The following is a 13853-nucleotide window of genomic DNA, read 5'->3' on the forward strand; positions in this document are numbered from 1 at the left end:
CAGAAGGCTAGGACAGTGAATTGCTCATTTTTCATGAGTCCTGCTTGCAGCAGGGGAATTCTGCAATTGGTTTCCAAGGAACAGGGCTTTTTTCCTTCCCATTATGATATTAATTCATATTTGCCCATCACCTCTCATTGAACCAGCTCAAAGCACTTTACAAACAAGCACTCACCTTTCTGCTTTTTGGTGAAGAGGAAGCAAGCATCATCATACCACTTTATGGGTGGGGAAACCAAGGAACAGAAGTGTGAGGGCTTGCCCAACACTAATAAGTGTTAGGTTAGGCAAGGAGCACAGCCCAAGCTGGGCCCTGCTGTGCTTTCTCTCTCACCTGGCAACGCCCACACCATTTTCCCAAGGACCTGTTGGGTATTTTAATGCATTTCAGGAACCTGCTCTCAGTTTTGGTTGTGCAAACAAAAGTATAAAGGGAATAGATCCCTTTAAAGGTGCCACGTTTTCTTTTGCTGTAGGTAGTAGGGGAAATGTTTTTGTTTCTTAGTCCCCAAGAACCAAAACTTTGAAGGTGCTGCATGGGACAGCCAGAGCACCCCCAAATGGTCAATATCTAGAACCTCTTCATTCTTTCCCAATTTAATAAAAAAAAGTACTTTTCCACAACAACAACAAAAATACTTTACAGCAAGACATACTTTCGCAACACAACAAAATCAGAAACTTGACCTTACTCGTAATACCTTTACAAATTAATTTCTCTAGGGGCGCCTGGGTGGCTCAGTCATTAAGCATCTGCCTTCGGCTCAGGTCATGATCCTGGGGCCCTGGGATCGAGCCACATCAGGCTCCCTGCTTGGCGGGAGGCCTGCTTCTCCCTCTCCCACTCCCCCTGCTTGTGTTCCCTCTCTCTGTCAAATAAATAAATAAAATCTTAAAAACAACAACAAATTAATTTCTCTAAACTGGAAAGGAAAAACAGTAACTTTGGATTTGAAAGAATGCGTGAATCACTAGACACACACAGAAGACACCTGCTAGGATATATGCTTCATTCATAACAGTTTCCACTGGGGCTGCAGTAGTCAGCCCTGTGAGTCACTGGTTCTCAACGCTTCTCAATATGAGTAACAGCAAAGGTTTTAGAAAGCAAAACCGACATCACTGATGGAGAAATATGAGTGAGTGATGGGTAGAAAAGGGCTTGCAAGCTACGAATACAGAAGATGCACTTTTCAAACTACATTTGTCTAGTGTCAGGAAAAACAAAACAAAAAACAAAACACAACACAACCAACCCAAAACCCGTAGCACGAGTGCTAGCATTCGTTGTTTGATGAGTCTGGTCAGTAGCTTCACTGCTCTGAGACTCATTTATAAAATGGAGAAAACTATTAAACTCACATGGTCCTTGTTAGCCTATGAAAGGATACATTTAAATCCTCTAATAAATGTGCACTGGGCACTTAACAATTGGGTTCTCTCCTGTTTTCATATTTTAAGAGATGGGCAGAAGAATTTTGGTTTTCTGCCTGATTCCTCAGAAAAGTGAGGTGGCCCTGAGTGGCTCGGTTAGTTAAGCACCAGACTCTTGACTTCGGCTCAGGTCATGCATGATCTCAGGGTCAGCTCTGCAATGGGCATGGAGCCTGCTTAAGATTCTCTCTCTCCCTCTGCCCCCCCCTTCTCTAAAAATAAATAAATAAATAATAAAAGATACATTAGAAAAGTGAGGTAGCAGGTTAGATTACAACACGTGGTGGAGAAAACCAAGGGCTCTAAATACACCATGTGGAGCCAAAAAGATGAGACAAGAACGCCAACATATTGATTACCTTCAAGCTGGATGGTGAGTATATAAGGGCTCGTAATATTACTTAATGTAAGTATGTTTGAAAATGTCCGTAATAAAAAGTTCAAACAACAACAATATTTTTGAAGGCATTAAAACTTAGAAATATTTATTTTTTAAATTTATTTAAATTTATTTTTTATTAAGTAATCTCTATGCCCAACGTGGGGCTCAACTAACGACCCTGAGATCAAGAGTCACACACCCCACCAACTGAGCCGGTCAGGGGCCCCTGAACTTAAAAAAATGTTAAAGTCTGAGGGAGAGGGCTCTTACATCCCAGAGATGTGGAATTGAATCTCTACTTCCTGCTCTGTGAACTTGGCCAAGCTACTTTGCCCTCCTGAGCTTCAATTTCCTCTCTTATAAAAGGGGACATTAACGGTGTGGCTGTAGCCGGTGCAGAGATGTACCACTCAGGTCCCCCTTCCAGAAAGAATTCGTTGCCCAGCTGCAAGGAGTATGGTTAGCAGACTCTAGGGTCTGCCTTATCTTGTGAGCCAAGGTCATGGTCTTCTTGTGGCAAACACCAACCAAAGACTGAAAAAGATGGAGGCCAAGGTCACACCGTTCTTGGGGCGGCCCTTGGCCAATGAACGTGCAAGGCACAACAGCAGCCTGGCCGTTTCTGTCCAACGTAAGATTCCTTGAACAGGTAATCTTTGTGCTGGAGCTGGTAGAGACTTTCTCAGGCTGCATCCTAGTCCTGTGGCTCCCTCTCCCAATCACACTTCCTTCCTCTTCTCGTCACAGGTGTGTATTACTTCCCAATAAAACCTTGCACTCCTAATTCCTTCTCAGCATCTTCTTCCCAGACGCTGGCATGAATGGTACTAACCCCACTGGATTCTTGGGAGGAATAAATGAGATGATGGTTGGAAAATACTTTGTACAGCACACGGGACATGATAAGCTCTCAATAATCAGCAACGTGGATGATAACTACTCAACAGTGTGTACAGCAATAAGGCATGGTGCATGTGAAAATATTACAAGAACTATAGAGTTTATGCAATTTAGAAGCTATTTCTACTTTTATAACCCATAAAGAGGGCAGAGAAGTACAAATGGGGACTGTACCTGCTGAACTTTATACACTAAAATCACAGAGGTTACTCTAAGAGTTAATTCTTTGTAAAACCTTCATTCTAATTACTAGACTGGCATGTTCTATATTTCAAAAAACACACAATATAGCTATTGTGATATTGTAGCTTAAATGTGAACAGGTATTATAACTTTTGCAACAAGAAATTGGAAGTTTCATCTTTTTGTTGTTGGGGGGGGTGGTGGTTTAAATCTATTTCTAGTATGGAACAACTGAAGTTGTTTAAGCTTTCCATAAATTTAACACAGAATTTACAAATCGGATGAGATTTATGAGTTAAAAGTTGGCCCAATGGGCGCCTGAGTGGCTCAGTTGGTTGAGCGACTGCCTTGGGCTCAGGTCATGATCCTGGAGTCCCTGGATGGAGTCCCGCATCCGGCTCCCTGCTTGGCAGGGAGTCTGCTTCTCCCTCTGACCCTCCCCCCCGCCATGTGCTCTCTCTCTCATTCTCTCTCTCTCAAATAAATAAATAAAAAATCTTAAAAAAAAAAAAGTTGGCCCAATGGGAAGACCATGATTAATCAATATTAAAAACTTGTATACTCTCAAAAAAAAAAAAAACACAACTTGTATACTCTCAACTAACTCTCTAATATAATATACATATTTGGCCTTTTATGATTTTAACATTTTTTAAAAGATTTTATTTTTAAGTAATCTCTACACCCAACATGGGGCTTGAACTCATGACTCCAAGATCAAGAGTCATATGTTCTACTGACTGAGCTAGCCAGATGCCCCAGATTTTAACATTTTTTAACTAGATGCATTACTAGCCTGAAATTAGTATGAGTATATATTACTAAAAAAGGAAACAAATACTTCACTATAAACACTAATTCTAGAAGATTTTACACCCACATTCTAAAATCTAATTAGATTAATTTCCCAGGGCATTCATGTATTCTTGGTAGCTTGCAATTTTTAAGTGTCAAAATAAAGCCTTGTTTTTAAATGTGGGTGTTGTTGATGAAACAAGTATGAGTAATACTTGCAGGAAACACAATATTAGCTTTAGCTAGGAAGTGGATGATACTTGAATAGTCCTCCAAAGAGCATTTTCCGTGTTGCACTGATGTAAAACAAGAGTTACAGTGTGGTCACCCAGTAAGCCCGGACATTTACAAAACTCCGTTATAGTGCCTGAAATACAGTGTTACTGACCAAAAATGCAGTTTACACAAATTTGAGGATTATGTCTAGAGTATAAAGTGAAGGCAACAAGCTGATGAGTGAATCAAGACTGCCAGGCCTCCCATGTTTTGCTTGATATCTACTAACCAGAAAAGGTGGTGCAAAGCCTATTTTAATGGCAAGGCAGGGATGACAGAATTAAACTCCACTTAGCCTATCTTCTGAGGCAATTCTGCTCCACTCACCACAGATCTGGCAGGAATGAATGTCTCCCCTGTTGGTCTTGCTATGCTTTATCCCAAATGGAAATCTCTGAATTGTTAAAAACAAAAAGCAGAAGAGCTAAGAGCTGTGAATCCTGCCCTACATTTAGCATTCTACAGTAAGAAGAGGTAATCATTCTCCCAAACCTGGAACTATTAAGTCAATTACTCCAAGATTAAGAAAGAATCAGTAATGCCTAGTTTACAATTTTTTTTTAAAGATTTTATTTATTTTTGACAGAGAGAGAGTGTACAAGCAGGGGAAGCAACAGGCAGAGGGAGAGGGGGAAGCAGGCTTCCCACGGAGCAGGGAGCCCGATGTGGGGCTCGATCCCAGGACCCTGGGATCATGACCTGAGCCGAAGGCAGACACTTAACGACTGAGCCACCCAGGCGCCCCCTTAGTTTACAATTTTAACTCACTGTAAAGTGTTCTTATATCAAACATACCCATACATAGCCAGCATAAGCAACATGAACGGCAAAGGAGATAAATCTTCAAGCCTTACTTTAAAAGTAAAAAAGGTGCCTAGACTGTGCATATTTGTGGGCGGGGGTATATGGGAAATCTCTGTACCTTCCACTCAATTTTGCTGTGAAACTAAAATGGCTCTAAAAAATAAAGTCTAAAAAAAAAAAACCAGTGCCTAGAGTTATCAAAAATGTTTACAACTGCCAAGGGGCAGAAAGGTGTTAAAATTACCCTCCCATTACTTTAAAAAAGCAACTGTTAAAAGGGAAAAAAGGATCCATTCGTTTATTCAATAAATATTTACTGAACTCCTACTATGAGTCAGGCATTGTTCTCAGTAGAGTTGGTAAATAACTCTTCCACTGCTACCTCTAAAAAGGGCTCACCGCAATCAATATCACCATATTCAACATACTGCGGAATGTATATCGCATGCCTGGCATTGTCCTGGACACTCAGGTTAGAAAATCTCTCTGCTTGCTTTCTTGCTTTTGATATTTTGGGCTACTCCGTTTCTTATTGGCACCAAAGTAAAGCAATGAAGATGTCAGAGGACACGGGGAGACCACAAAACTAGGTGCTGTCACTTGGTCATTTGTTAGCAGCAAAGATTAGAATAATTATGAGGAAAGCTAAAATTTCCAGTGGGTTTATTTATTCTTCACATTGATGAGCATGTGAATAAAAAGCTGAAGTGAAACCTCGGTAACTTATCACTTCCCTCTACTAAGTAAGTAACAAAAAACATTCAAATGTAAGAAATTCTTGCTCGGCCATTTCTCCAATGACCACTCACAATTTCAACAAGTCAGTGCAATCAATTTACGCTATTAACATTACCTTTTGTAACAAAGGCTTGAGTAAATGCATTTTGGTTAATCTTAGAAACATAAATCTCTCTTTTGACTCTGATTTTGCAGACTAGAGTTAAAACCTACTTTATATGCTTTCACCAAAATAAGTAGATATCCTTCAGTGTATATAACATGAGTTAGATCAGTATATTGCACACAGTAGTTGTTCAATAAAAAAATTAAGAATTGATTAAGAGGGAATAATATGCAGGGCATGGGTTGCGGGGGGAGCCCGGCTGGCTCAGCCAGTAGAGCATGCAACTATTGATCTCGGGTTGTGAATTCGAGCCCCATGTGTAATGTGGAGTTAACTTAAAATTAAAAATTAAAGGGGCGCCTGGGTGGCTCAGTCGTTGAGCGTCTGCCTCCGGCTTGGGTCATGATCTCGGGGTCCTGGGATCGAGCCCCGCATCCGGCTCCCTGCTCAGCGGGAAGCCTGCTTCTCCCTCTCCCACTCCCCCTGCTTGTGTTCCTTCTCTTGCTTTGTCTCTCTCTGTCAAATAAATAAATAAAATCTTTAAAAAAAAATTAAAAAATTAAAAAAAACACACACAAAAAAGTAAAAACAAAAGGGACTAGTATTAAGAGTTGTACAGAAACTATTTAATTATATCCTAATCACTTTAAAACAGCCATTTATACTTTATTATGACTTTCTGATACAAAAATAGAAAGCCTCCATTAAAATACAAACTAATCCAATGAAGTTATTACGAATTATGGTTTTGAGTTCATTTTTATAGTGGTATTAACTTCCTGACATTTCATGATTTCTCAGTTTCCTGGAATATGAAAGTTTACCCCTACAGAGATGTTTAAAAAAAAAAGGAGAGAAAGGTTTTACTTCACCTAAGGAGGACGTGCCTTAAGAGCAGGCCTTATGTGTAAAGCGCCCATTAGAAACCCATAGGTTTTAAAAGCCTGTGCAGATCTTGACTAAAGTCCTAAAATATGTGTAAAACCTGGTGGTATTTGTGAAGGTCTATGAAAGCTGCAACCACCTGTTACAAACAACTCATGCCCATCCAAACCATAGCGCTGCCTCCCTCCACCTAGAAACATAATTCTACCCACTTAGGATTTTGCACCCCATCGTTATCTCCTTACCCGCGTGCAAGAGTCCAAGCCACCATTCAAGGAAAACCCTCAATGACTGCTCTGCGTTGGGCTGTCCAGCGCTGCCCAACACACTTCACCCAGGCTCTTACCACTGAAGGACTGGAAGCTTCTTTTTCAGAATCCTTCATTATTCCAATTCAAAAAAAAAATCTCAAATACTAATAGAATAAAGCAGCAGAAAAGAGACATTTTGTTGCCCTTATGCTTCCTGGCATTTCACCTTAAAACTCAAATACTGTACCTCTTTTATTAGTGCAAATAATGTGTTTATTCCTTTTCCCCTATTAAACCATAAGCCACTTAAGCCCAAAGGCCCATACTCTAGTGAAATGCTTTTTTTCCGTGACTCCTCACTGACATATATTTGCGTATATAAGACTCTAACTGACCTGTTCTTTCTTGGAAACTTACCAAGTGAAAAAATTTTCAAGTAGTACACACACCCCGCCTTAAAAATCTTTTCCACTTACTTTTATTGTAAAAAATTCCAAGCATACACAGTAGAAAGAATAGCATCATGAGCCCTGTTATGCTGATCACCTAGCTTCAACAATTACCAACTCGTGACCACTCCTGTTTTGCCAACATCCCCACCCCAATTTATTTTGAACCAAATCAAGACTTCCTATCATATATTATAGATATTTCAGTTCCTATTTATTTTCAACAACATTGTCTTTGCTTTCCCTCCCACCCCTCCACCCCCTAAAAGAAGTGTACAGAATAATGCAGGTGATTGGACCTACTCTACCATTTTCTTCTCAAAGCTACCTTCTCTTTCCTGATCACCTTTTATGCCATTCACTAACATCACTGAAATGTCCACCTTGTGTTCAGTCCCTTCGACCCCGCCTATTGCACTTAAAAAATATTGCCTTTTTTCCTCCACAATCCCTTTCTCTTGCTTGAACAAGCAAAAAGAAATTGTGCCAGGATTTCTCTTATCTTGATAAAATTTACTTCGGATTTGTTCGCCCACCCCAGATAAGCTAAAAGGAGCCCAAGGGAGTGGAGAAGGAATGGAAGAGGAAAAACACACTGCATTTAAAATGATAAATTTTGCTTAAGGAGGTAGGTACAAATATTTAAAACCATCAGTTATTTTAAAATTTGTATTTGTAAACATCAGCTGAAATCTTGAGTCCCTTTAGACAGAGAATGTTTATAAAATCAATCACTGTAATTTAAGGGAGCTATTGCCTTCAGGATTTTGGTGTCAAAGACAGTAGCTGTTTCTGAGCCTAAGAAACGGTTATGTAAAAACAATTAAAGCCAAAAAAAAAAAAAAAAGATTAAGGGAGGATGCGCTGTTTCTATCGCTGCTCTAACCTTGTTTTATTTTGACGTGAGATTTCTTGGCCTCAGCTCAGACAGCAACCACCCCCCCCACACACACTTTCTCCTCCACACCCTTTACAAATGGAATTCCGAAAGGAGGCACTTTCCGAGTTCATCATGGGAAATGGCTCATCTTGAGAACATTTCAGTGCAATGATTGAGATTTCATCCACTCCTCCCCCACCACCCCGGCACTGCACTGCCTATCCCTTGCCCAGTGATTTCCCGGGGAATCCAGAGAAAGGCAGAGAAACAAGCCCCACGCCACCAGCCACAGCCTCTCCTCCCCAGGGATGGCTTGTGCACTGCCTCGGCATCCCCTGGTCGCCCGGCTCCGGGGAGAGAGCTTCCAGCAAGAGGTTTCAGACACCGCGCTGCCTGTTTACCCATCCGCAGCCCTAGGTTAAGGATCTCAGAGGGCTCCCCTCGCCGCCAACCTTCCCCATTTAAAACTGTTTCCTCTGAGCAGTTAAAGAATTATTTCTCCCGCGAATGCCTCCTTCTGAACGTGGTCACACAAGATCTCCCTCTAACTCCGATTACTTTCCCCTCCAGGCCAAACGCCGCAGTCCCCACCGCAAATCCAGGATCTGAGCTGCTTCTTTAGAACTACAAGTGCGCCCCGCGCCGCCACAGGTCAAAAGTCCTCGCCTCTAGAGGGAAGACACCACTTCTCGCCCCTGTACCCCAAAACCCAAGACCTAAGACCCGGCCCGGCCGAGGCCGCCCCGCCCCCGAGAGGAGCGCCAGATCGGCCCGCACCTCCACGGGGAGAACAGCCCTAGGCACTCGCGGCTGGGGAGCCCGAACAAATAACGCAGCCCGGAAAATCTGAGGGCCTCCACGCCCCCCTCGAAGCTGGTCAGCCGCGCGTCGGTTACTCGCCCCGAGGGATTAAGGTTGCTCTTTCCACACACCACACTGGCCTCGGGGCGCCGGGGAGAGGGAGGCCGGCCCGCGCCCCCTGCCCAGGCCGCCCGGGGGACCCAGATCCGCGCCCCCTCCTCAGTCCGCAGGGGGACTCAGATCCGCACCTCCTGCCCAGACCGCCGTGGGGGGGAGCCCGGACCCCTACCCAAGCACCGGTGTGGGGGGACACGGGTCCGTGCCCCATACCCGGGCCGCCGGAGTACCTAGATCGGCACTCCCTGCTCAGGCCGCCGGGGAGGGGGGACTCAGATCGGCACCCCCTGCTCAGGCCGCCGGGGGGGACTCAGATCCGCGCCCCCAGCTCAGGCCGCCGAGGGGCCCCAGATCTGCGCCCCCTCCTCAGGCCGCCGGGGAGACCCGGATCCGTCCCCCTCCTCCTTCCCACACCAGTTCCCCTCGCCTCGAAAGGGCGAATCTGGCTTGCACCTCTTGCTCGGGCCGAGGCCGACGAGGGGCACCCAGCCCCGCGTCTCCTCCGCAGGCCGCGGGGACCCCTACCAGCGCGCCATCGCCTCCACCGAGGCAGCCCGGCCCGCGCCCCCTGCCCAGGCGCGCCAGGCACCTTCCCCCCCACTCCCCCAGCCCGGCGGGCCCGGCCCCTCACTCACCCAGAGCTCGGTGCCCCAGCTCATGGTGCAGGGGGCGGGAAGGGGCGCGCCGCGCGGCAGGCGCGGCTCTCCGGTCCCCCTCCCCGGCGATTCCCTTCGCCCCTTGAGATCCCCGCAATCGAGGAAAGCCCGGTGCGCGCGCGGCCGCCGCCTCCTCCGGCTCGCCGCTCCTCGCCTTGGGTCTCCTCAGCAGTTCCTCCTCCCCGTCGCTCCACAGCAAAATGGCCCGAGGAAGCCGCCGCCGCGGTCGCCGCAGCGCCCGCCAGCCCGCCCCACACCCGGAGAGCGAGAGGAGGGGGAAGCGAGGGAGGGGCGGTGGGAGGGGGAGGGGCCGCGCCGGGGGCGGGGCCGGCCTGACAGCTCGCGCACGCGCGCGCCCCGCCCCCGGCCCCGGCCCCGGCCCACCCTCCTCCTGGGCGCCCTCGGGCCGACCCGCACCGCCCAGGGCTCCTGAAGGACGCGGAGGGAGGCGGGAGGGCGGCCGGGACCGGGAACCGGGAGAACTCTCCCCGCCGACTTCTTTATTATTAGCGACCACACTCTCTGCTCTTAGAACAACCTCTCGCCTTTGAACGAAGCCGGCCCGTTATTACGGTGCTCCACTTCGCCAAGCACCAATTTGGACTTAAGGACAATACTTTTCCTTGGCAGCCATTTGAGCCGACCAGAGTTCGCTCGGGATGCTCTTTCCCCACCGCCTAGCAGCCGCGGAGGCCCGAGGTGCCCTGCAGACTTGCGCGATGGGAGTGGGGCCTGGTTCGGTGAGGATACAGATGGGGACCAAGAGCGACCAAGCAGCTCTGAGCGGCTGGGGAAGGAATCCAGGGGCATACAACCAGTGATTTTCAATCTCTGAAACCAGTGGTTCTCAACTTGTTCGGCCAAGAAACGCTCAGACGTGAAATCACGTTGCCGCTTAGTGGCAAAAACGCTGGGTCCACTGGATTCCAATCCAGCCTCCCGCATGTACTAGCTGGGTGGCCTCAGACAGTGACTCCACCTCTCTAGAAGCTCAGAGCCCCTGGCCTGCCATATGGAGGTGAGAACTATCCATCTTACCCTGTGCTGGTGAGGATCAGGAGATGAGCACCTGTTACTCGGCCCATGGTTGGGAAACTGAGAGCAGACTTTTTTTTTTTTTTTTTAAGATTTTATTTTTAAGTAATCTCTACACCCAAGGTGGGGCTCGAACTTACAACCCTGAGATCAAGAGTCCCAAGCTCTGCCCCGACCAGGCACCCCAAGAATTGATTTTTAAGTAGATACTCCCCTTTTCTTTCTCTGTGTTCCAAAGGTCTACACAAATATTTCCAACAAGATATGTTGAACTTTTGGAGTTCCAACTTTCATCTCAATCATTGCGTCCTTTCTCCCCAACTTTTCTTTCTCTCTTATTTAATACTACTGGCTTTTCTGAGTAACTCTGAACTAAAATGGGCCCCATTTTAGAAATATTGCACAATGATGCATCTCTCCAATACCTACCACCCCACCACCACCAGCCTCCACAAATTTATCATTCTCCTCCATGAAAGGGTGCAGCTGAAAACCCTTGCAGATAAACCTACAAGTCTACTTCCTTTGTTGGACACAGTTAACAATAAATTTAAACTGTCAAGACTGTTTTGGTCTGTCTTTTTTCAGTTACAAGTTCCCCCTACTCATTTGTTTTTAGTGTGTGTGTTTAAATATTTTGCTCTCACTGTTACCCGGTCTGAGAACTCTACTCCAGAGCCTCCTGGATATGTAACAATCAGGACAGCCAGCCACTTACTCCCAAAGCAGATTAATAGCCAGAGTGAGTTGGAGGGCTCAGAATTTCAAACAATGCCTCACAATTTAGTCTATTTGGAAATGGTAAGTGAAATGCAGGTTAGTTTACAAGACCTTGCTCAGTAATCAACTCAATTTTCCTTCCTGCCAACACTTAAATATTTTTCCAGTCAAATACAATGATCTAATCTTGACTGAATTCTTGGAGACTTCTCAAAAACAGAGTGACCACTTGTGAAAATGTGCTAATCAGGAGGAAAAACAACCTGCTGCTCTAAAGAAGGGAAAGAAGAGAAAGGGACAGCAGAAGAAAAAAAGACCATATGACAGTGAAACCTTTTAAGGTGAGTAAGCAGGAAATAGTTATAGGAACCCATTAGAAGCCACAATAGCAGAACTATATGGAACCAGGTTAACTAGACCACACTGCAAATATCTTTAACTTCATTAAGTTTGGGTGGTACCTGGAAAAGGTTTGAAAATGTCAGAATCTTCAAAAAAAAAGAAAAAAAGGAAAAAGGCACCACTGATCTCAAGGCAATGGAAACAAAACAGTCAGGATAAAGAAGCCAGCGGGGGGGGGGGGGGGGAAGATAAAATACAACACAGTATTTTCTAGGCAGAACTAAATCTACTTCCGTTTCTCTTATGGTGAGGGAATAATTCTAAGACAAAGAATTCTCACTATTAACAAATTACTGTGACCTACTTAGGAATCAATTATCACAGGGGGTATTCTGAACCCTCTCTACGTAAGTGTTTGAATTACATAGAGGGTCAATCGAGGTTAAGCACACCTGATTCACCTCTCAGGAACATTTGAAGAACACTGATTTACAAAGTTCTGATCTCGGTGGGTGCCTATATAAATTTTCACCAAAAAGCCTGATCATGTGGACATTATTAGAGACCCTATACAGGTCGCTGTGTAATTAGAGGCCAAGAATTCTACCAGGGCTTTTTGACAATTCTAATGCTGCTAGCAAATAATAAACATCTCATTCAGGACCTCTGATGTATAGATCTCTCTATCTACCTTATCTTTTTTACAGGAGATAGGTTTGGTACTTGTTAAATCGGGATTTTAGCATCCCACTACCTACTAGATGTGTGTGTGACCTTTGCAAGTTAACTTAAACTGAGCTTCTGTCTCCTCATTGGTCAAACAGGGACTTCGTGGGTTGTTCTAAGGCTGAATGAGGAAGCTGGAGGTGCACACTGGCTTTGGTGATAGCACAGAAAGCTGGAGAGCTCTAAAAAGATGGAAATAATGCTAGTTACTTCAAAGATTTGTAGTAGCACTTTGAAGATTAAAGAATATGGGTAAAATGCTTAGCACTTAAGGGCACCAATATTATTCCTCTTCCTTTCCTCTTGTTTTCTGGAGGATTTTTACTTATTGTACGAAGGAACACAATCCTCGACACACTTCTGATGTGGCAAAGTGGCTCGCCTGAACTACAACTAACTGATTGGTTGTCTACTGCTGAAGTACTATTCATAGTGACCCTCTCGGGACTTTTTTCCTCCTTTAAAATAGCTTCCATTAGTTTCTAGTTTAAAATTCTCCATTTGTTTAGCATTCAGACTTCTCACTAAGGACCCAAGAAACCAGTCAAGTGGAAAAAGTTGGAGTGGGATAAAAGTAGCAAGTCTGTGGTGAGTAGAATCTTAAAACTGCAACCAATTTTTGTACCTGATTGTGGAATTCCCCTGAAGGTCTATGAAGAAGTGCATGAAATCAGGAAAAACCAGCTGTCCTGTGGCTGAGCAAGTTACACACTGTGCCACCAAGTTGAGGGGAAGTGAACTTGATGTTTTTCTCCAACTCATGGGATTTAAGACATGCCAGGGCCTAGTTTTTCCAAGATGACTCTCTGCAAGAAGACTCGATGGGCTTTCCCCACGCCCCAAGAAATGACATTTCAAGTCGAAGAATGAAAGTGACATTTGACTTCTGAATGTGTGGCCAGTCGCCTATTTCACCTCTGGTTCTTCACACTGTGTTTCTAGAGGTTTTTGGTCTGAACTGTCAACTCTTTCGATAAAAACAAATGGTAATCATACCTTGTTACAACCAGCAAATATTAACCCACTAATTTCTATAAGGTTTCTGGAAATTCCTAAACTGATACCAAATATTATTAATAGTATTAGGTTCAAACTATAAATTCAGCTACTAGTGGCAAACTTTAGTGCATCTTGCAAAGTTAGAGGAAATGGAAAAATAAAATAGACTTGACTGAGATAGTGAGGTTAAAAGTCAGGTTTAGGAGATGAGTCTTCTTTCTAGCTCCTCCAGGCTTTTTCAGTCGATACCTTCAAGTTTAATGTCCCGTAGAAAATGGTGCCAGGGAGAAGGCATAACTTGTTCTGTTACTCAACATGTCTGTTTCCAGTTACAGCATCATGATTATGCAAATAAGCTTTTCTTGAAACTCTGA

At 44.7% G+C, this 13853-nt stretch overlaps 1 protein-coding gene across 2 annotated transcripts in view; it reads right to left on the reverse strand.

The window, feature by feature from the left end:
- Positions 1–9830, reverse strand: part of FNBP1 (formin binding protein 1) — a 135889-nt gene extending 126059 nt beyond the window's left edge. For both annotated transcript variants that reach the window (XM_021691795.2, XM_044920807.1), the window contains exon 1: positions 9637–9830. In XM_021691795.2, the coding sequence (XP_021547470.2) occupies positions 9637–9660 (24 nt within the window). In that variant the 5' untranslated portion in view covers positions 9661–9830. The remainder of the gene's footprint in view (positions 1–9636) is intronic.
- Between the last annotated feature and the right edge of the window lie 4023 nt (positions 9831–13853).

The sequence above is a fragment of the Neomonachus schauinslandi genome, chromosome 13 (assembly GCF_002201575.2).
Source record: "Neomonachus schauinslandi chromosome 13, ASM220157v2, whole genome shotgun sequence".
NCBI classification, from domain to species: Eukaryota; Metazoa; Chordata; class Mammalia; order Carnivora; family Phocidae; genus Neomonachus; species Neomonachus schauinslandi.